This window comes from Phycomyces blakesleeanus (assembly GCF_001638985.1).
Source record: "Phycomyces blakesleeanus NRRL 1555(-) unplaced genomic scaffold PHYBLscaffold_6, whole genome shotgun sequence".
NCBI lineage: Eukaryota > Fungi > Mucoromycota > Mucoromycetes > Mucorales > Phycomycetaceae > Phycomyces > Phycomyces blakesleeanus.
In genome coordinates this window covers 70,516-91,418 of record NW_017265139.1, presented here as the reverse complement: position 1 = coordinate 91,418, position 20,903 = coordinate 70,516, and the positions used below count along the sequence as shown (strand labels likewise).

Genomic DNA, 20,903 nt, shown 5'->3' with positions numbered 1-20,903 from the left:
CTATATATGGAGTATATCCTACTGTTATTATTTTTACTTACGAACCCGTCAGTCGGTTGTCCAAGAGTACAACTCATGCTGTTTGAGCCTCTTCCCCCAGCCAACCCACGTTGCTATTGTATCCGAACCGGGGTATATTATAGTTTGATCTGGTTTAAACAATAATCTGATGGAAAACACATACATATATTGTTATAATTACACCATCAATTGTATCAATAATCGACCATACCGATAAATTCATATCTCTTCTTTTTTATTTTTACTCTTCCTCTTTAATAATGACTGCATAGTACGCGAGTAGCTTTGAATTATTAGAAGACCTAATAAGATTTTAACGAGTGGGCAGAAATGCGTCAACTGCAGTACCGCATCAGTAGCTCTACCTTTACATCCTTCAATATTCTTCAGCCTCAGCAGCCATCGAATACTTTATGTCTATAATAAGGAGATCTCCTATTGCTCTACTCTCTCTCTCTCTCGCTCTCTCTCGCTCTTTTTATTCTCGTAATGTCTTGCAATTTCATGCTTTTTGCATTATCGTATGTGGTCTTATGATTCTGCAAGCCTTTTATTAGTATTTGATATTTATAATCCTGTGTTTCTTTATCTCTAGTCTCTTCGTCACCAGAATCTAGGGTTGTCAGTCTTCTAATGAACCCAAAATACTACCATTTTACAGATTGTTACACGGCTGGCACAAGTGTACCTCACGCTGACACAGTTCCAGCCAATAATTACACAATAGAAAGTATAACGAGCAAGGAAAATTCTATGGTACTTGATCTTTTCCATATTTTCTTGCGTGCACACCCCATTTTTCCTATTAAGATAATCGAATTAAAGTATGTATTATACTATAAAACAATATAGCATTTTTTTAGTATTATCTTTTGCTTAGTTTATTTATAAATAACCTTTGATATGCCCACTACTTTATTCATTATCAGATCGAATATTGTGAAATCCGATTTATCGGATGTTTCTGCCTTGAATGTAAAATGTTAAGATAAATGTTGAAATAATAATAAAACATGTTGATGAATTGATTTATTTATGTATATAAGAATAGTGAGATTCCAAATACTTCACAGTATTAAGAGTAAGGGGGTGATAATTCTCTGGTTTGCTCAAAAGCAAATATATATATATATAAAGAGTTATAGATAAAGGAGAAGGGGGGTTTATATACAAATGAATGCAAGTAACTTTTTGTAAATATATATATGCACACATAACATTTTTATGGTGATGGATACATTTTTTCGGGTTTTACTGACGAAATCTCTTCTTTGAACTCCCTCTCCATTTTTTCCATTTTCTCGGTGTTTTTGCTCTGATGTGGCCATTTGTAAAACTCGTCTTGAATCATAGCGAAACAAATAATAAGGTTGGCATGAATAGATTCAATTGTAGAGTGGTAATCGCCTGGACGCTGATAATGGAGCCTAGAAGCCCTGAAAAGAATATTGTAAGCGTTCATAGCCAACTGAATGTCAAAGAAGCATGAGAAGGATGCCGTTCGAAGAAACTGTAATAATCTGACAGTATTTATGGCGGTGTGGATAGAGATATGATAGATAGGAAAATCGAGAGATAGCGCAGATGGGCACATGGCATCATAAATTAAATTTCGATATTCTTCAGGAGTGCCATCAAATCCAATCATGTCCCGCATGTGTGCCACCTTTTGGATCCACCGGTTCATTTTGTTGTTGGCGCAATCTTCAGTGTAGTTACTTCCTCCAGTTGTTCGCCAATGCTTGAGGTGTTCAACATATCTTTTGACATCGTAAACCACCTTTGGCATATACGATTGAGAAAGAACCAAATATTCTCGATAGGCGATAAGAGTCGTGAGACATGGAATAGGAGAATGTTGACACTCGCGTTCGAGAGTGGCAAAATAAACTTCGTCTCTAATGTAGCTGTCAAATAAAGGCATACTCAGTCTGTCTTCTGCCGGAAGTGTTTTGCTGTACCACTTTCGAATGCTTGCTTCAACACGGTGCCCAAATAATTCAATAAATGTTGGTAAATCATAAGATTGGGTAATTTTGAGTGAAAAAATAATCTCTTTCTGAAGATCTTCGACAGTATTGTGCATCCTGATCGCACGTACTTCCTCAGGTGTGTCTCCTTCGGCTGGCTCCAACTTACTCTCAACCACAGTCCGATGGATGTATGGGGTATATACCCCAGAACGATAACGTTCATGGAAATTCATAGAGGAATGTTTTGCCTTTTTGAATGTAAAATATGATGCTTCGATCAAGGAAGTAATATACTCAAGAAATCGACGGAGCCGAAAATACATTGTTTTCTGACCCTTGAAAGTCTCATCTTCATTTTGCGAATCTTTGTACTCAGGTTCTAGCAAGTTAGCCATACGAGTTGCCATGGAGCAATAGTGGTTTGAATCTTCCAAATGAGATGTCTTGTACTTATATAATGAGATGAGGCAATAAGCTGCCAAGGTTTCAAGGGTGACTTCATCAAATTTGTCAGACAAGAGATCTCGGGCCTTTTCAAAGTAATATTCTCCGTAGCCACACAAATCTTCCATTGGAATAACCATCAGGATATGTTTGCAGCGAAGAGAGCATATCATAGCACATAATGCATTGACTAGTAAACAGTTTTCAGTCTCGGTGACTGTGGCAATCATTGAGATAAAGGTAGGTATATGTATAGCAAGGTGCTGTAGGTGCTGACATTGAGTGTAAATATAAAGCAACTGATGAGTGGTATTCTCCACCGTTGTCAGGGTGATATTTATATGCTGATTTGATTCCTGGGGCAGTACCCCTGCCTGAGTCAATAAGAGTATACTTGGCGACATGTTTACCATAAATGACTTGTTGTATCTCTTATTGACCATCTTCCGAAGAAGAGGTACGACTGGACTGGGAGTAGTGTGACTATTCCATGTACTAGGAACAATTGATTGGTACTGGATCGTAGATGCAATATTCTGTATCTGATTTTGCAAGTCTTTGTGGGTTTTGATAAATGTACTAATTTCGAATTGGCCCTTTGTGACTGTAAGTGTCCAAGGTGTACTTTCACAGGGTTCGTTTTTTTCGACTGCGACTTTAAAACCTAATTTCGTTTGTGTGACCTTTTTTGACCTTTTCCGAGGTGAGGTAGTTTCCAATGGCGAAGCAGGAGGACTGGCCAGCTGGGTAGGTTGGTAGTCGATACTGATACCATTATTATATCCAGTAGCAGCAACAGGGGTAGTAGTTACAGAAATCGGTGAATGGGCTTTTTGTTTAATGGATCGTAGTTGCTGTAGTTCGTTTTCCATTTCCGTCAGACTATCTTGAAGGACCTCTACTTCCTGTAGCATGGCAAGCTCCTTGATGTATTCCTGGTCATTCGGTGTCATTGTTTCATGGTAGATGCATTCCAGATTAAACTTGTCGCACCTATGAATAGTAATGAGTACAGTTTTATGAAAATAATCTATTACCTTGTGCATGGTTGATCATAACTACATCTACGCTTGTGCCGGCGGCATTCTGCAATAAAAAGAAAGTGCGATTTAGAAACAGAGTTAGGGAATGGTACTAGAATATTATGTTTATAGTAACTTGCGTTCGCATGGAAACTGCTTCGAGCCTTGAGGATTTTTTTGCATCGCAGCAGGTAGAGTTGTAAAGAAACGTGGGGTGATTTTGATAGGAGGATCTTTCGCTCTTTTTTTTTAAAAAATAAAATAAATAAAATGAGATAAATGTCTGGGATTGAATGTCTGATAACCTGGTTGCCAAGACATGCCCGGGTGCGTGCACTTTATTTTGATTTAATTTGGTTACTTTATTTCTTTTATTCTTTAATTGTTAAGGGTAAAAAAGATATGAAGGGTGTTTATACATACATAATGAAATCAAATATATTCAAGGATATTGCTTACTAATGACCTAAATGAGAGTGTTGTGTAGTGTGTTGCGTTATGCTATGTTATGCACGCTTTCGTTTTGAGACAATATCTTCAGTCTCATCAGAGGAAGAGAGTGTGGACCCATTACTACCATCGTCATCGTCATTGTTTAACAGACTCTGGAGCATTAGCCTTCTTCTCCGTTTAGCTGTCTGGTTTGTATCGATCATGTTACGCAAAAGATTGCCTTGTAACCCCAAGTTGTGTGGTCCAATGATGGAATGGTGCACATGTTCAATTGACTTGAAGTATTTGACAGTCTAATGATAAAGTAGTCGTCCGGGTCAATATAATAATCAATTGACTGCAAACTAAAGCAATTGAGCAAACCTTGACATGAAGCTCCAGTGTTGCATCTTCATCACAGACAATCAGACCTTTTGGGTGCATTTGAATAGAAGAAACAGTCCACATATGATTTACGCCCTCTTCAATACACTTTGCTAATGCAAGACTTTTGTGTGCACCAGTGATTACGATAACAACCTCTCTTGCATCCATAACCGTCCTGTGTATTAAGGCCTTTAGTACAGAAATGCCTTGTTCATGCCATTCTGGATTTGTGACACAACTTACGCTACACCAACCGTTAATGCAAGTTTAGGGACGCGAGACACATCTCCACCAAAGAATCGTGCATTGGCCATAATTGTTTCGTAGGCAAGGGTCTTTACACGTGTCCTTGATGTGAGAGAAGAGCCAGGCTCGTTAAAGGCAATGTGTCCATCTGGGCCAATGCCTATTAATTCTCTAATTTAGGCTACACGTGCACATCTACGCCTTGATTTCATTCCATTTATTACGGATTTCCCTTTTGGCTTCACTCCTTGTCATACCTCCCAAGAAGAGTTCTATGCCACCAAGTTTAGCGATCTCTGCTTCGAATTTACGACATTCTTCGTCAAGATTCTCGGCATTTCCGTCTAGAATATGGACATTCTCTAGTTTAATGTCGACATGTTTAAAGAGGTGATTCCACATGAATGTACGGTAAGATTGCGGGTGGTTCCTGAATAGAGAGGAAAATTAGTGAATTGAAATAAGGTGTTTGGTTATTTGAATACCTTGGCAAACCAACATATTCATCCATATTAAATGTAACGACGTGTTCAAAGCTAACTTCTCCAGCAGCATAAAATTCGACAAGTTTGTGGTAGACGCCAATAGGTGATGACCCAGTTGGAAGACCAAGAACGAACGGTCTTTCTTTGGTAGGCTCGAATTGGTTTATACGCTCTTTAACATAGTATGCTGGTGAAATACAAGTAAGCAAAGGCGATATTTTCTTTAATAATAAAAAATCTACCAGAATAAGAAGATACTTCGTCGTAGTCTTGGCGGACGATGAGACGCATGATGAGTATGGGAAAAAGAAGATCGAGATGAATACAATAAAGAAAAAAAATCAAAAAGGGACGGGCGGGACTTTTCTTTTTCTTCGTTTCTTTTACTTCCCTGTAGGGCTATAAACACCCAGGGCGGAGATCACAGGAATAAAATAATATAAAATAATATATAAGGGTGATTGACAATATGAGGAAAGATATAAATGCAAAGCGGGTGAAATGTACAAGACTACAACTGAATCTTGTTTAAGCAAGGATGGTGTATTGTTGGGTTTGCGTGTGCGGGTGGCAAGCAAAAAAAAAGAGAGAGAGAGAGAGAAAAAAGGGGTGGGAGATGGGAGGTAGGAGGTGGGAGGTGGGAGATAGTTTAGACTGGGTTATCAAGCGCTGCTTATGTAACCAGTGCAGGGACCGGGGTGTTAACAAGGGTTTAAGTATAAAGAGGGAATTTGTATTTGATGAGGCTCATATGAATTTTTTTTAAAAAAAGCTCATAATTATGGACGACCTTTCTTTATCTCATCATAATTCCTCACATGGCGAGATCTACGTTGACGGATACGCTCATATTTGTACACCAGATTGGCAATATCCTAAAATATGCAAGAAGCAATTAAATATAGAATTAGCAATCTCATCCAACAAGGCTTAGTCAATTGAAACGCTGAGCACTCCTTGGTCACCACACCATCTATAATAAGGCAGAATGGTACAAGACAATGTGAAAAAATTTAATCCTACCTTGGCCACAACGAACAAACAGCCACCAAGTATGTTTCTATGAAACGGGTCAGGAAAATACTTTTGCACAGGCTTAAATCGGGATAAACAACTAGTCACAACAAAATATAAGTTTATGTCGCATATTTTATCATAATTAACCCCCTACCTTCCAATAATGCTACTAATGGTAGGCCACAGCAGAGCACCAATTATTGTGACACTCAGACCAGGGCCATCGTCGTTAAATATATCATCTTCTCTGTTGTTGTTTTGATATTGATTCCGTACTTCGTTTACATCATGCTCCACCAAATCACTGGTTTGCCCACGGCCTGTACCTGTTCTTGTGGCCGCCCTTCCCGCCTGTCCTTGGACCAATGCCACGAATGATGACGACGTTGTTTGATGTGATTGTTGCTGCTGCTGTCGGTACGTTGTGTCGGATAATCTGAAAGAAAGTCTTCGCTGAACCAAGGCCTGTATTCCGTTATAAACCAGTCTAACCCAGGGTAGTAATCCCAGCATTACAGCGGGGGAAGGAGGCCATCGTAAACGAGTACGGGAAGAACTTCCTGTTGCTCTTAAAAGCAGTGTTGCTGCCGCCGGAAGAATTGCGTCAGCCCAACGTGAGCGGGATGCTACCAAAGATACCGGGATCATGGGTAATCCCACCCAGGTACGCCATGACCAAGTTGACGGATGACCCATTAAATTCCCACCTTCTTTTTCTCCCATGAGTGTCAAGACTGTGTGTGCTCCGTATGTTGTGGATACAACGAGCATAGAGCACCCCAAACCGAGCACTGCAAGGTAGGGGGCTGCAGTGTGAACCCATTGATCTACAAGCCCAAGGAGAGCTAAAGGGATATTTCGTGCCTCGGACAGGTAATAGGGCGCGGCACATTGAGGGCAATGAACTTTCTTGGTAGGAGAATCCTTTTGATTCTCAGTGATCCAGTCTAGTAAACATTCTTCGTGGGAGACCAGAGAACATCGACAAGGTCTTACCCACCTACCCTCAGAATCACTGTCTTCTCCAAAGCATATCCAGCATCGTTGCTGGCCTTCATTGTCTTCTGTAGTATTGATGGGGGGATTTCGGGGATGCTGTGAATGGGGATTTGGATGTTGGAGAGAAATTGTAGGTTTTGATGCAAGTATTGTTGAAGAGGAAGAGGAAGAGGAAGAATAAGAAGAGTATGAGAGAGTTGATCCTGCTCCATCGTTGTCGTCGTCTGTCTTGTCCAGGGAACCCATTGCTGTGCTGCTGATCGTGTACGGAGAGTCAAATACACCGCGGTTTGTGTGTGGAAGGTCAGCAGTGCTAGAAGGACGCTGATAGGCATAATAGCCAGCAGCACCCACCAAAGAAGAGCTTGGGCAACGGAAATGAGACATGAGGAAAATAAAGAAGAAAGAAAGAAGAAATAAGTGGGGACATTTCTGCATAGACAAAGGGTTAATATGACGTCAATATCAGCGCCATGTGGATAGTAAGCTAAAAAAAATTGAAACACCAGGATCATTCTTTAGAGTATAAAGGGTATTTTATTGATTGATTGGAATTGCTGTAGATTTATGGTTGGGTTGTGGTTTTGTTGGGTTCCAGAAGACTTAATGATTTTCATTCGCTTGGTCAATTACTCTAAGACGTCGCATAATTCTATCCATTTCGGCTTTGACAGTGAGCATAACTTGCTCGTACGAAGCTGTAGTTTGGTCAGACTGTTCCAATGCTTTTTGGAGTACAGCTACCTCTGCTTGGACTGCTTTGATAGTCACCATCTGGCGCCGCTCCATTGCCTCGTGTTCTCCTGCTAGTTCCTCTACCCCCTGTTTCGGTAGCTCGGCCTTGATCCGTGCCTGCACTTCTTCTTGTATCTTTAATGCACGGCCAGATGTCTCTGCCAGATCCTCATATGCCTTGAGAACTACTTGACGAAGTTCCTCTTTCTCGTTCTTATATTTCTCTTGTGTTTGGCGGATCTGTTCTCTGACTTGACCATACTCCTCCTGAGCACATCTTTCCAAAGCCTCCTGCTCTTGTTTTGCCTTTTGAAGTTCATCATCTAGTTCTTTCAGGTGACCCATTCCCTGGCGTGCTGTTTCGATTTCATCTGTATATTTCTTGACCTGTCCCTCAAAGAAAAATGCTGTTGCTTTAGCGTTCTCGGCTTGCCTGTCTTTACGATTGGACATATCTGTAAGAGTCTGAATCTCTGTCTTTAGTTTACGGTTGGTTCTTCCACTCTCCTGAGCATGAAGCTCAGCCGCCTTAGCTTGTTGTCGCGTCTGGTCCAACTCAAGACGCAATTGTCCCAACTCTCGTTCCGCCTTTGATATTTTTTGTTGCAGTTCGCCAATGTCAGTACCAGTCGAGCGACCTACCCGGCCAACATCTGAGCCACCAATGAATCGGATTAGCATAAATTAATTAAAAATGAGGTGCTTCTTACTGTCTCTCCCAAGTTCTTCATCTGTCATTGTGTAAAAGTGAAAGAAAGATGATGACCCTCATTGTCCGACTCAGCTACCAATACAGTATACAGACCTTGAGGTCCCCGCATGTCTCAAGCTGTCCAATTTTTTTCATATCGGAGATTTAAAAAAGTGAGTAATACATCGTTTTTTTTTGGGAGACACTACGGACAGCCTGGAAGGACAGCCTGGACAGCCTGAAAGTATGCGATATCACCCATAATAAGGAGTTTATTGGCTATACATATATTTTTGGGTCGGGGTCATACTTTGCAGCAACCTTACGGAAACCACGTTCCTGGTGGGGTACGATATTTCTATCTAGCCGGACTAATCAATTCTGGCTACATGTCCGGAGACCGGCGTCTATCTAATTCTTTAGGGAAAAATGGTGTGTCCTCAAAGAAATACAATATATTCATTGTACGCATTAGCTTTACTACTTTGTCCCTACACTTAGTGTTCATTAATCTCTCACCAGGCACCTAACTTTCATTATTTTAAGAACCACAGCCTGTATTTGAGCAACTTAATATAAGATGCTGTCTCATACGAAAAAAAAATTCTGTATATTCAATTAGTAACCCTAAATATAGACTTGACAACAAAGAAATAATCATTAATCGCAAATACCCTATATCAATAGCCATTTATGCAAAGGACTATAAGGAGTTGTTGTCATTAGATTGTGGCGCTATCCTGTTTGATATCTTACTATTTATTAACCTGCTTACGCGTATCATGTCTTTTTCTTTCTTTCACCTACATATTCCCAAAGTTCAAAAGCACCAGCTGGTAAGTAACCCCCACCCGCCTCTTTTTTTTTGAAAAGCACAAAAAAGTCTATACGAATATTATGTATTCTTAGGAACCAGATGGACTTATTCTGTGCCGGAAAAAAGGCTACGATTTGTGGTCCGGCAGAATAAAAATGTCGCCCCTCACCAAGAAATACCGTCCCCCTAAACTAAGGGTACACGCTGTCCAGGCTGTTTTGCCAGGCTGTCCGTAAGGTTCCCCAAAATGAAACTTCAGAAAATTGGTAAGACACTTCTGTCCATATCAGTACATTGGAAAAGATATTAGTAAAACAAAATTGCACAAACCTCCCTATTATGAACATGATTTCAAAAGAAGAAGCAAGCTGCATTTTTTTCTGCAAAAAGTACTCTGAAGAAAATTCAATGTCATGTCTAAATAAAATTGAGAGAATGGAAGACATTGAGTTGTGTTACTCCACCAATTCACGTCGCCCATCAGTTCAAAGTGAAGCAACAATTTATGGAAACCCGGAAGAGTACCATACCTATTCAACCAAAGAAGAACTGAAACGAAAAAACGCAATTAGTGATTATGAAAAAGAAGGAGGAATCACATTTGGTAATTGGTTTTGAACTGTAAAAACCTAATAACTGTTTATTAATCAAAATAAGAAAACCAGAAACGAAAGCTCAACTACTTGAGTTTGTTAATTATGTTTACCAACCCAATGATGAAAGTGACCCAAAAAAACCGGATTATATCCAGAAGAATATTTTGATAAAGGATATATTTAGAGTGATAATTAGATATTCAGAAGAATTTAAAAGTGTGGATTCATTTACTACTTGGTGCAGTAAAAGCAAATCAAATTTCATATCTGTTGAACCATTCAGAAAAGTAGTAAAAATTGAAAAAGGTAGCCAAAAGGTTAGATTTCGTGCACTAAATGTCTTGAATGATAAATGCCATGATAAAAAAAGCTTAACGTAGGAAATAAACGGAATTAAATTAATCGATTATTTATTTTAGATCAAATTGCCAAGAAGATATCAAGTACCTTAGAAGACCATAAAACGTACATGATGTTGAAGAATGAAGGATTCCACATTATTGGATATTGTCGAAAGTCGGACTTGAAAAAGGAAGAAAAAAATCTTGGAAATTTACTACAACAAATGGTTGAAAATCTTTATAAGTGCTCTCTCGTCGACTCTGTGTTTGTGTCCCCATATTGCAATGCCAATGTACCTTTTTCGAAAAGAGATTTGAACGGTAAAACAATGATTTTTTCTACACTTCAAAATATCCATGGTGATCCAAAAGGTAAATCAATAACAGCCATTGTGAAACAAAATAAAATATGCTTGTAATAATATACTTATCCTTAGATAAAAAGAAAATCTGTATCGTATGTTTGGATTATGCCGGCCTAACCACAAATATCCTCGACCTCAAACATGTACTTCAGTAATGAAAAGTAAATAAATTTAAAATAAAATGATTAATAATATTTTGTATAGAAACAATGAAAACATCAAAAAAATCGTAGTTGACATGTATTTTTCAGAAAATCATTTCCATAAATTAGATGCAAACGATTTATTAGATGACAAAGAACTTATCAATGTGTTTGACTGTCGAACATATTGTAAGCAACGAGTGAAATAAACAATTTATGTTACGTTTTCATTGATTTAATTTTGCTTGTAGAAAAGCTGTGATATACAGTATCAAATTGATCACTCAAAAAAAATGTAAAAACAAAGGAATACAAATAAAAGTGTCCTCTGATTTAATAGGATAAAAGAATGTATTCTTTCTAGATTTAATTGATACCTTCTTTTAAGATACCTAATGTCAATTCTGGGAGAACTGAAGGTATTAAAAAGCGTCCTTTGAGACTTAAACCGCCCTATAGCTTAAAAAACCGCATTTGGGATAGATGATCCAAATAATAGCCTGTCTATTTAAGGATAATGACGCAATGAAGTAATCATTGTATTCATACCACATAAAATTCTGTTTGTTTTATGATAATCAGCTAATGAAAGAACAATGATATTCATATTATACATGTAATAAATTAACGCACCAAATACTGTATTTAAATATCGACATTCTGTTGTCCTCATCTCATCTCGCCCCCCCTTTTTTTAAGTTGTTTGAAAGGCGAATGTCCCTTAAGTTTGTGGTAAGTAATACTTCAGCTTACTAAAAATTCAGAATTAACATTCTATTAGTTGACATTATCTCAATTGCATCGCATCCTCTTCATCTTATGACATCTTGTCTCTGGATGTCATTGGTTTTTAATCTCAGCAAGGAAGGAAAGAACGAGGAGAGGGTGGCTTGGTTGATCTTTAATTTTCATTTTATTGTTTGCTCCAACCCTTCTTTAACGTATTTTTCTGTGAACACAACCATGAGCAACGCTCCAAAGTCTCAAGCCCTCCCATTGAACCTGAAGATCATTGAATCTCAAACCATTTCTATCGAATCGGCCAACTCATTTCTCGACAAATTTCTACACGATGGTGTAGCTATTCATGCCGCAAACAACACTGTGGCTGCCCAACTTCACCAACTCCATCAAGGACTGAAGGAAGAAAAGAAGCGCCTTCGAAACACTCATGGTCATGTTGATTCTGATGAACTCTAATCAAAACAAACAAAAATAGCAACTCTTTTTTACTCCTACCATCTTCAATTCCCCTTCACGCACATGTACAGCTCATCCCTTGCCTCACTCTTTTTTTCTTTTCTTTAATTGTTGAATCATAAATAACAGCGTGACTCGTATTTTTTGACTCTGAGAGGTAGTTAAATATGTTTGGTGTATGTATATGTGTATGGTTGGGTGTGTATTATGCGTGGTGGAATAGAACTGTCTTTAGATCGACATACATCGCGCTCGTTGGCCGATTGGAGTGACTGTTGCATTATGCTTCTTATTCGTTGCTTTTTCGATGTCTATTTGAGAAAGGTAATGGTGGAGCGAAGACGTTGAACCGAAAGGAAGTAATCGTAAGGTCGGTGCGTCGGTGTGGTTGTGAGAAATAGAATTCAGCAAATAAACTCCAGAGAATATTATGAGAAACCCACAAATAAGGCTCATGGTATTTATTGGACTTGCGCTGTTCCATCCTTGATACATTATTGCGGATGCGCCAATAGTTGCAGTTGTAAAGCACACATAGTATATAGGATTTACACTACAGATTATGTCAATATTATGCTTACATTGGCGAGAAACACTTACACATTAGTTGAAAATGCATCGAGAGCCTTGTTAAAATAATTGACTTGGGTGAGAATGAATATGATGCACATGAATGCGAAAAAATATGTCGAAGGCTGCGTGAATTGGTTATTTCCTCCAATCGTCAGTCGAACAGCGATACCAAAGGCCTTTATAGCCATCACTGACAATGACCCCACCAAAGAACAGATCGTTACATACACAATGACCTTGGTCTTTCCCCACCGAGGTACAGCCTTCCATATAAGCGCGATGGTTATCAGAGACGCAAACACAGCATATACAATGAAACCTTTTTTTTCATTTTGCTGTTATGCACAAAGATTTTAAATGACATATATACAGTCAACATATCTTACCTGGCCGTAGCATAAATGTCAGTAGTTCATGGACACTCTGAACATCAGGATCTTCAGGTGCATGTAAAACAATAATTACTGCACCTATGACTGATAATAAACACCCAATGACTCCTGTAGGACCAAGGCGTTCTTTGAGGAATATTGACGCAAGAATGGCACTGTGGTATTATATAGACTGAACCATTAATTAACAGCATGATTCGAACTGGTGATTTTATCCAAGGGCTGTCACTTTATTATTTACCCAATAATAACACTCAGGGCACCCAACGGGGTAATGAGAATCGCGGGCGCAAATGTATAACCTAGCCAACAAGTGTTATGTCAACAACAGTATCTACGATGCATGCATATATATTATTTACCAACAAAGTTTAATATCTCTCCACTAACCATCGTGAGTAATCCTATCCACCACACAGGATTCTTAAGGTAGCGATGAGAGTCTGAAGCGCACCCTTTTTAAATAGGAGATTGGTGTTAAATAAGATCAACAAATATGTGTATACGTAAAGAGAAAAAGAAAGATAAATAGAGATAGGACTTTTTTATTCTTACCATTTCCATTTGATGCTTTCTGAAGGCCCTTCTTTGTTATTACAAATGAGACGCCAATCAACATACTTGAACATATAGCAAGGATCAAGCCAATGTATTTCGCTTCTAATGACATTAATCTGCTTCAATATAAAATAGGCAAGAGAAAGAAAGAAAGAGAGAAGAAAGGCAGGAACGTGTGGTTATGAGCCAGTGAAGGGTAGGCGAAAAACAAACGCAGGGGATATAATTCTTGGAAATGCAACGGTTCAAAAAAGATAAATAGGGGTCAGTTGCATGGATTATATATTTGTATAAATGTGTATAAAGAAGGGGGAGGTAGACTATCAGCTCTAAACTACTATCAGTGATGACCTTTTCTGGCACCATGACAATAGTATTGTGATATTCTTATCTACAGGAGAGAACCTGATCCTTGTTAAAAAATAAGTTTAAAATAAACAGGCTTTATTTATTTTTTTGAGTTGATGGTATTTGAACAAAAGCCCAAATTATGAAAGGGTTGTTTCCTTTATCTTTTTGCTTGTTTAGTTCTGGGGGATCGATAATCCATAACATAATAACTCTTTGGATAAGAACAGCGACAGAAACTGTATATATATTCTTTTTTAGATTCTCCAGTACATGCCAGTTCACTGTCTGTGTATTTCCCCCTAAAAGAGCAACTGTATCTACTGCAAACTCGAAGCATTGTTTGAAGTTCATGACACAAAGTAAAAGGGGTTTGTCTTACAGCAAACGAAGGTCTCAATAAACTCACATATCAGCAGCTCTGTTTACTTTTATCCTACAGTAAGTAGTACTATAGATAGTTATGTATCAATGTATAATATATCTATATTTGCATTTGCATTTGCATTTGCGTTGTAAAATTCATTGCTATTTACAGACCTAGTAGGACTCTTTGTTGGTATGTACCTATTTTTATTATATGTTTTCAAAAATAAAATAAAATATTAAATATTAAACACCATGTAAAAAAAGGGATACAAAGCAGTCCTTGTGAGTCTTAGATGATTAAGCCGATCCATCTTAAATAATGAGATTTTTTCTTTTATTTACTCTATCTTTCAATATAACGTTTGAAGTCTAGAAAAACTCTTATAGTATCACGTTCTCAGCACCGTATGTCTACATAGAATAATGATAAAGGTCAATCCTACACTATGATAAAAAAAAGATGACTTTATTAAAACTTTCTGAAAGCTTTTTCGAGGTTTTAAGGTCTGTTTTGAGATTGGATCTTAAGTAAACCCTAAGTTTTCTCTTCTTTTTTTATATGTTTCAATTTCAATGTCTCGCATTTCTTTGATATTGAGATTCAAAAGTAAAGGTATTTTTTTTTGAATATCTCATTTTTATCTCATCATATTTTTACAGTCGATGCAAGGCTCCCTCATCTTCTCCCGACTCCAATAGATATCAAAAATATTAATGAAATAGCTCACCAAATTATTTAAAGAAAATGTATCTTCTTCTTGTCAGTGGAGCTATTCTAGATTTTTTTGTTATTTTACACTTGTCAGTATTTATCTCACAAGGTGATCTTTCAAATCATTTTCTTTTGGCCTCCCAGTACTTCCAACTTGAAGAATACGGGTGATCTTCTCCAGAATTGTGCTATTACGTCGCAATATGTGGTAACTATATCGAAAGTCTAAGGCGGGATCAATATGTCTATTCTACAAATGATGCTCAAATGGTAGCGAAGTCATGTTATTCAGACAATTTTAATTAGTGCATCTAGAATTGTTTATAAGAATATAAATATTAGAATAATGAAGGCTGGTTGGAATATTATCTTAGAGGACTAGGACAGGTTACATTTGTCGTTTGAAAGAGGCGATATAGGCAAGTCTCTTGGACTTCCTTGAGCGTTTTAAGAAATGCCTGGAAACACAAATGAAGTTGCCTTTGGGAAGATTTTTCAAATCACCCTAAAGGTCGTTGTCTTCTCCCCTTAGTACTAGCTAAAGGGAGAAATATTTAAATGCATACTCCTTATATAAAAACGTATCAAATTTGACAATATTAGTTATTTACAGCCAATATGCTCGAAAGCAACTACGTATCGGCGTGTCCGAAAAGCTGTTCACAGACCCAAATTAAAAAGTATGTGGAATATTTTTCTTTTGAATGAATAAAATAAGATAAGAGCCAATATTAACTTTTAATATTATTGTGGGAAGGTATTTTGCCCTTTTAGACCTTACTATGTCCCTTAATACAGTGGTCCCTCGATAATTTCAAGGCCAAGGCGGGAACTAAGTACCTTGAAATTATCGAGGGACCACTGTACTCATTTTTGGCAGAATGTTTTCATTTGTGTGATTATTTTGAAACGTTTAAAAATCCTATGTCCTACTCCTCCAGATAGAAATATTATAATCGCTTATTATTCCTATATTTCAAGCTATTTATTTGTTAATGGATCCCGGTGAATCGCTCTATTGTAGACCTGACAAAACTGGTGTTACGAAAGATTGGGGAGGGAAACAGTGTACTGATATAAGTTTAATGTAAATAAGTGTTGAATATCAAATGGTTTTTATTATACTGGATTTTGAAGCAAAGAAGGTTGATTTGTAATACTATAAAATGTTCATAGATATAACATCAAGGACTACTCCATAAATATTCATTGTAATAGCAATTAATATTTTATCTGGGTATCAGCCTGATTTTATTTTCTTTAGACTGCGAAGAGGTCATTACTTTTGAACTACAATTACATCAAAAACAATAAGAAAAATTGAAAGGGAAAAGTATGTATTAAAAAGATAGAGAGAGAAAAATCAGCAATCTTACGGGGACGACATTTTCAGGATGGGGTACTACCTTTTTTTTGCCGGACTAATTTTTTGTGACTACTCGTCCGAAGTCCGATGTCTTTTCTCCAATCCTTCCGAACAAAACGATGTGTCCTAAAATCACCATACAAATCTGGATAACAATTTATCAAAGTGCAAATTTTCCCCGCAAAATTATTTGTCACATTTGCTAACTGCATAGTGTTATCTAGTTATCTAGTTATCTAGTGTAAGGCTGATAATTTTACCACTTGTTACTAGTTTTTCTAAATTAGTCAATTTCGTGCTACCATATGGTTTTCTACAGCCCTTGAGCTTTACAAAGCGGCCCACTTTAGTGACACAATCAGTTACCAATACCAGAACTCATTTGGAGTATCATAATCCTTTACTTTTTATTTTTTTATTGAATTTAACAAGCAAATTAAACATGTACAACCCAAGCAAGCGTACTATCAAAAGAAGACAGAGAACAGCTGTACCTCAGTTCTTACTGGATTACTTTTCTGAAGACGTTCCAATAAGTGGTTTGAATTATATTCCCACTGAAAACCCATCTGTTTCTGAGGCGGAATTTAGTAGTCCTCGCCTAAAGTATACATATACGCGCAAGAAGAGAGCAAGAACCATGGCTGTAGCCCCCGTAGAAACGCCTTCCGAGAACATTGCTGCTTCTCAGACTGACTTGGACGTCGAAATTGATTTCGATACATATGAAGCCAGTCAGACCCAGAAAAGAAGCCTCTACAACAAGTGGGTAGATTTGCTTCCCCAGTTAGCCGATTCCTTCCTGCGTTACCTTGGAAGATGCAAGGATGGCTGTCTGGATAAGAAGGTTATTGCTCCTTTGTCTCATTTCCTTTGTTCTTGCACAAAGTTCTCTAAGAAAAACATCTACATGTTTTTTTTGCATTGTAAGCAATCGTTATTAATTTTTCAAGAAAAACTGCCCTTAGATTAATATATTAACATCCTATATGTGTACACAGCCTCAGGAACATTTGAGGTTGTTTTTTGCGGATGCAAGTCCATTCCCGAGCAGTTGGTTGAGATGGGTATGCTCCCTGCTTCCCTCAACAATGTCCAATATGCAATTCATTTCGGACTTCTTGAGTTTATGAGAGACATGCGAGATGTTCTTGCCACCTCTGGCCAGGGCTTGGCCGATCTGTACAATAAGATCAATCTGGGTGCTGAGGTAAGAAAAAAAATTATACATCAGTATGTGTTACTAATCGATTTTAAATATTGTGTTAAAATAAAATAAATAGAGACAGATCTCAAAGGCATATTGCCAAAATCTTCTGCATGTCTTCATCAGGCTTACGATGATTGTTGAGGCCAAGGTAGAGAAGCTTTCGCCTGGATTCCGGGAATCCAACTGTTGCCCTGCTTGTCCAGATGTAAGTGAATAATATGTCATATTTTACTTGCAACAAAGTATTGAAGTTGTACTTTTATATCAGGTTGACAGCAATGTGGCCGTTGACGACTGTCGATATGTTGCTATGGATGGCAATTTTAGCCTGAAGTGTGAGAGGAGGAAAGATGGTGAGGGTGATGTTGGCGAAGAGTTGGAGCAAGTAGAGGCTCAACTCAAGCAGGTGTGGATTGGTGACGACGTGGTGAAGACGTATGAGAAGGAGAGGGCTGAAGAAGGCGTAAGTAATAAAAAGTGACAAGATATTAAATACATACTAAGCCTTTTCTATACTTATAGGTAGGTCGGTTCGACAGCAACTTCCATGCTGGCTCTGGCAGTTTGGCAAAGTCCATAAAGTACCCTATTAAGGGTCTTTTTGCGGCGAGCTGTGCACGCCATGAGTCAGTCATTAAGTTGGTAGACATGGAAACTGGTGAAGGGTTTAAGTACCCTCTCTCCATAATTAATCAACTACTTGGTGATTCAGGTAGTGATGGCCAGTCTGCTGATAACTCTCCCAACATCAATGTGATGTATGATGTTGTCTGTAAGCTGGCAAAGTCACTGAAGGTAAATACAGAGTTATTTTTAACGTACATGTTAAATATATAAGCATATAGTAACAATACTTAACATAGGCTAACTTTCCCGGACTGATGGAGAAATCAAAACTAGCAGTTCCGATTTTCCATGCGTATGCTCATGTTCAACACTGCCAGGTTAAGCTCAACCCTAAATATAGAGATGGGTTTGGCTTGACAGATGGTGAATGTTTGGAACGCCTCTGGTCATATCTTAACCGCTTTGTGACGATGACCAGAAAGATGGGACAAGCAAACCGGAAGTTGGTCTTGTACAGAGCCATCAAGTTCCGCAATGAGACGAAGAAGGTTGAGTTGGGCTTGATGTTGGAGAGTAAGTATGTCAAAGCAAAGCGCATCATAGAAGAATCCAGGAAGGCGTTGGAGGGATTCGACTGTGTTGTGATTGAGCGAGAATGGAAGCAGCATGTTAACAAGGTAGAGAAGTCGGAGAACTACGTTGACATTGCTGATTTGATGGAGTCCGGCCGTAAGGTTCAAGGCAATATTGCTTTGTTCCTTGTAAATTTTACAATTTTGCGCCGACTAAGAGAGTAAGTGTATTTAGAGCTTTTTTCTTATGTTTTTTGTCATTAAAAAATCAATTTTATTGTAGGCTCGCTAATGATGCCAACGGAAATCATGTGAAAGATGAGATCAATAGGCTGAAGCACGAAATGGAGAAGTTGAAGGCGAAGATCCAGGAGGAAGTTGAGGGCTTCCAAGAACCTGATGAAGAAAATACAAACCTCATAAAATATATAGAAGAAAATGCCCAGCTAGGGTACAACGAGTTCCTAGCTTACAAAAAAACATATTCAAAGATGCGATTAGAGCCAATGTTCGAGCGTATCATGATACCTCGACATTGCTTTACAAATCTGGCCATATCGGTAAGAAGGGGAAAAAGTGATTGCGATTATTTCATGAATTAATGCTTTTAAATATATATATAGGCACAAAAAAAGCAAAACAACACCAAACCAGCCTGAATAAACAGGCCAAACAAATTACCTACCTCGTCCAAGCATTCAACCTTGAATTCAATGGTAACAGTGATTTTTAGACTTTTCACAATGGAAATATTAAACTGTTATTCTTACTTTTATACTTGTTTTTTTAAAAGAGTCTTTGACCTTTGATTCAATAATCAATAAAAAAAGTATTTTCTGGGATGCGGAAATCCGTCCCGAAGTCCATCTCTTTTTGGCAAAGAAAAGAGCAGAAGAAGAAGTTGCACTTCTGAAGGTAATAATCAATATAAAGATGCTAAAGGTTTTAAAAATAAATCAACTAATATATAAAATTTCAAGCATGATGCCTTCTGGCTCCAACACCGTGCCACAAAAGAAAGGACTTTAAGAGAGCAAGGGCTAAAAGCCCTTGACAATGCTGTAGGTACTCTGGACAAAGAGGTTCTTTGCGGGATGCAGTTCCTTTTGGCTAGAAAGCTTCGGCTTTCTATGTCTTGGGAGCGAGCAGTCTTTGCTCAGACCAGTTTCCTTCTGGGAACTTCGTCTTCTCCCTCCTCCATTCCTTCCACCTCCTCCTCCGTTCCTTTTGAGCCCTCATCTGTCTCTTCCTATTCATTCACCGTTGAAGACATAAACTCCCCCGATGATGGAGAAGCCACCATCGCTTTTGTTGTGGAAGGTGATGACGACAATGCCGATGCCGATGAAGGCGAAGAATACAATAATATATTTGAGTCTGAGACTATATATGGTATGTTACTCTATACTCTATTATTGTTAAAAGTTTGCTCATTTTTGGAAAGTCATTCATGATTTTTTGGTGTATAGCTACCATATTTAGATAAACCTTTTTTATCACATAATTTTGAATTATACCGAGATCGCTAAAGAGCACCTCAATGCAAGACATCTCTCATCCATCTCAATCTAATTTTCTTTTCTTCAATACAGTATTCAAAGCTTACATATAACAGATATAGTGTTTCATATCTTGTACTTTCTTTAATGTATGTCAAAGCAAGCTCTTAAGCATTAATCGAGATTAAAACAATGCCTTGCAAGGGAGTGTTATAATGATACGCATGCATCATAAAGATAGTGTATATAACTACTGCTACGCATTTTTTTTAAAACTACGAGTGCTTGTAAGTTTTTGGGTTACATTATTATCTTGATGGTGTACTATATGTGATCGAATCCAAATGATTGAGAGTGTCAGCGTTCATGCTACTCATCTTTATAAATGCTTTGACAGAAATCAAGACTATTTAATTGTTAGAGCCATTGCTATCATTATTATTATTTGGTGTGAATTTTTTCCCTTTCTCTTTCTTCCTCTTTCTCTGTGTGTTTTCTATTTGAATTCTGAACAGAGGATATTTCTTCTATCATATACTTTATGTTCTTAAAGGTTCCATAAGACGGAGACAATCTTTGTTTGGATTACGTGTGTAAAAACACTCAAGCATAGCCAAGACGTTTTTGTTTGTATTCGTGTATCGGTTTAGTTTTAGTGATTGGTTTACAGGTGCATATTTCAAAAGTACGACTACTTATTAACATCAATAAATAAATATAAAGATGCATACAATAAACACTATGCAAACAATAATAGATATATTAAAACAACGTATTGTGCAAACGACACTATACTTGCGTGGTTTTAGCATCAATATATTCA

At 37.8% G+C, this 20,903-nt stretch overlaps 7 protein-coding genes across 7 annotated transcripts; 3 read left to right on the top strand and 4 right to left on the bottom strand.

Moving 5' to 3' along the window:
• Window positions 1–351: 351 nt before the first annotated feature.
• Window positions 352–1,008, top strand: PHYBLDRAFT_59309 (hypothetical protein; the record flags this gene model as incomplete). Its single annotated transcript, XM_018440471.1, has 3 exons — window positions 352–436; window positions 617–845; window positions 951–1,008. The coding sequence occupies 3 exons, from the start codon at window positions 352–354 to the stop codon at window positions 1,006–1,008; spliced, it is 372 nt and encodes a 123-aa protein (XP_018293816.1).
• A 235-nt stretch (window positions 1,009–1,243) lies between these two features.
• Window positions 1,244–3,781, bottom strand: PHYBLDRAFT_165761 (Zn(2)-C6 fungal-specific transcription factor; the record flags this gene model as incomplete). Its single annotated transcript, XM_018435301.1, has 3 exons — window positions 1,244–3,431; window positions 3,476–3,701; window positions 3,766–3,781. The coding sequence occupies 3 exons, from the start codon at window positions 3,779–3,781 to the stop codon at window positions 1,244–1,246; spliced, it is 2,430 nt and encodes an 809-aa protein (XP_018293815.1).
• Window positions 3,782–3,966: 185 nt separating this feature from the next.
• Window positions 3,967–5,301, bottom strand: PHYBLDRAFT_154835 (hypothetical protein; the record flags this gene model as incomplete). The annotated part of the gene is made up of 7 exons (XM_018433357.1): window positions 3,967–4,098; window positions 4,177–4,206; window positions 4,277–4,454; window positions 4,523–4,685; window positions 4,783–4,955; window positions 5,011–5,197; window positions 5,253–5,301. 7 exons carry the CDS (start codon window positions 5,299–5,301, stop codon window positions 3,967–3,969), a joined length of 912 nt encoding a protein of 303 aa, XP_018293814.1.
• A 232-nt stretch (window positions 5,302–5,533) lies between these two features.
• Window positions 5,534–7,413, bottom strand: PHYBLDRAFT_75850 (hypothetical protein; the record flags this gene model as incomplete). Its single annotated transcript, XM_018443101.1, has 3 exons — window positions 5,534–5,885; window positions 6,034–6,124; window positions 6,182–7,413. The coding sequence occupies 3 exons, from the start codon at window positions 7,411–7,413 to the stop codon at window positions 5,790–5,792; spliced, it is 1,419 nt and encodes a 472-aa protein (XP_018293813.1). The 3' UTR covers window positions 5,534–5,789.
• Window positions 7,414–8,841: 1,428 nt separating this feature from the next.
• Window positions 8,842–11,914, top strand: PHYBLDRAFT_59304 (hypothetical protein; the record flags this gene model as incomplete). Its single annotated transcript, XM_018440470.1, has 9 exons — window positions 8,842–8,884; window positions 9,140–9,288; window positions 9,362–9,501; window positions 9,560–9,873; window positions 9,935–10,108; window positions 10,285–10,578; window positions 10,644–10,722; window positions 10,776–10,903; window positions 11,496–11,914. The coding sequence occupies 9 exons, from the start codon at window positions 8,842–8,844 to the stop codon at window positions 11,912–11,914; spliced, it is 1,740 nt and encodes a 579-aa protein (XP_018293812.1).
• A 231-nt stretch (window positions 11,915–12,145) lies between these two features.
• PHYBLDRAFT_154834 (hypothetical protein) lies at window positions 12,146–16,253 on the bottom strand (the record flags this gene model as incomplete). Its single annotated transcript, XM_018433356.1, has 7 exons — window positions 12,146–12,467; window positions 12,515–12,806; window positions 12,874–13,034; window positions 13,121–13,181; window positions 13,242–13,334; window positions 13,435–13,499; window positions 16,243–16,253. 7 exons carry the CDS (start codon window positions 16,251–16,253, stop codon window positions 12,146–12,148), a joined length of 1,005 nt encoding a protein of 334 aa, XP_018293811.1.
• A 421-nt stretch (window positions 16,254–16,674) lies between these two features.
• On the top strand, window positions 16,675–20,035 carry PHYBLDRAFT_186013 (hypothetical protein; the record flags this gene model as incomplete). Its single annotated transcript, XM_018439181.1, has 11 exons — window positions 16,675–17,158; window positions 17,234–17,442; window positions 17,516–17,647; window positions 17,711–17,905; window positions 17,965–18,237; window positions 18,306–18,802; window positions 18,865–19,141; window positions 19,205–19,297; window positions 19,375–19,496; window positions 19,562–19,973; window positions 20,007–20,035. The coding sequence occupies 8 exons, from the start codon at window positions 16,675–16,677 to the stop codon at window positions 19,238–19,240; spliced, it is 2,103 nt and encodes a 700-aa protein (XP_018293810.1). The 3' UTR covers window positions 19,241–19,297; window positions 19,375–19,496; window positions 19,562–19,973; window positions 20,007–20,035.
• Window positions 20,036–20,903: the final 868 nt, after the last annotated feature.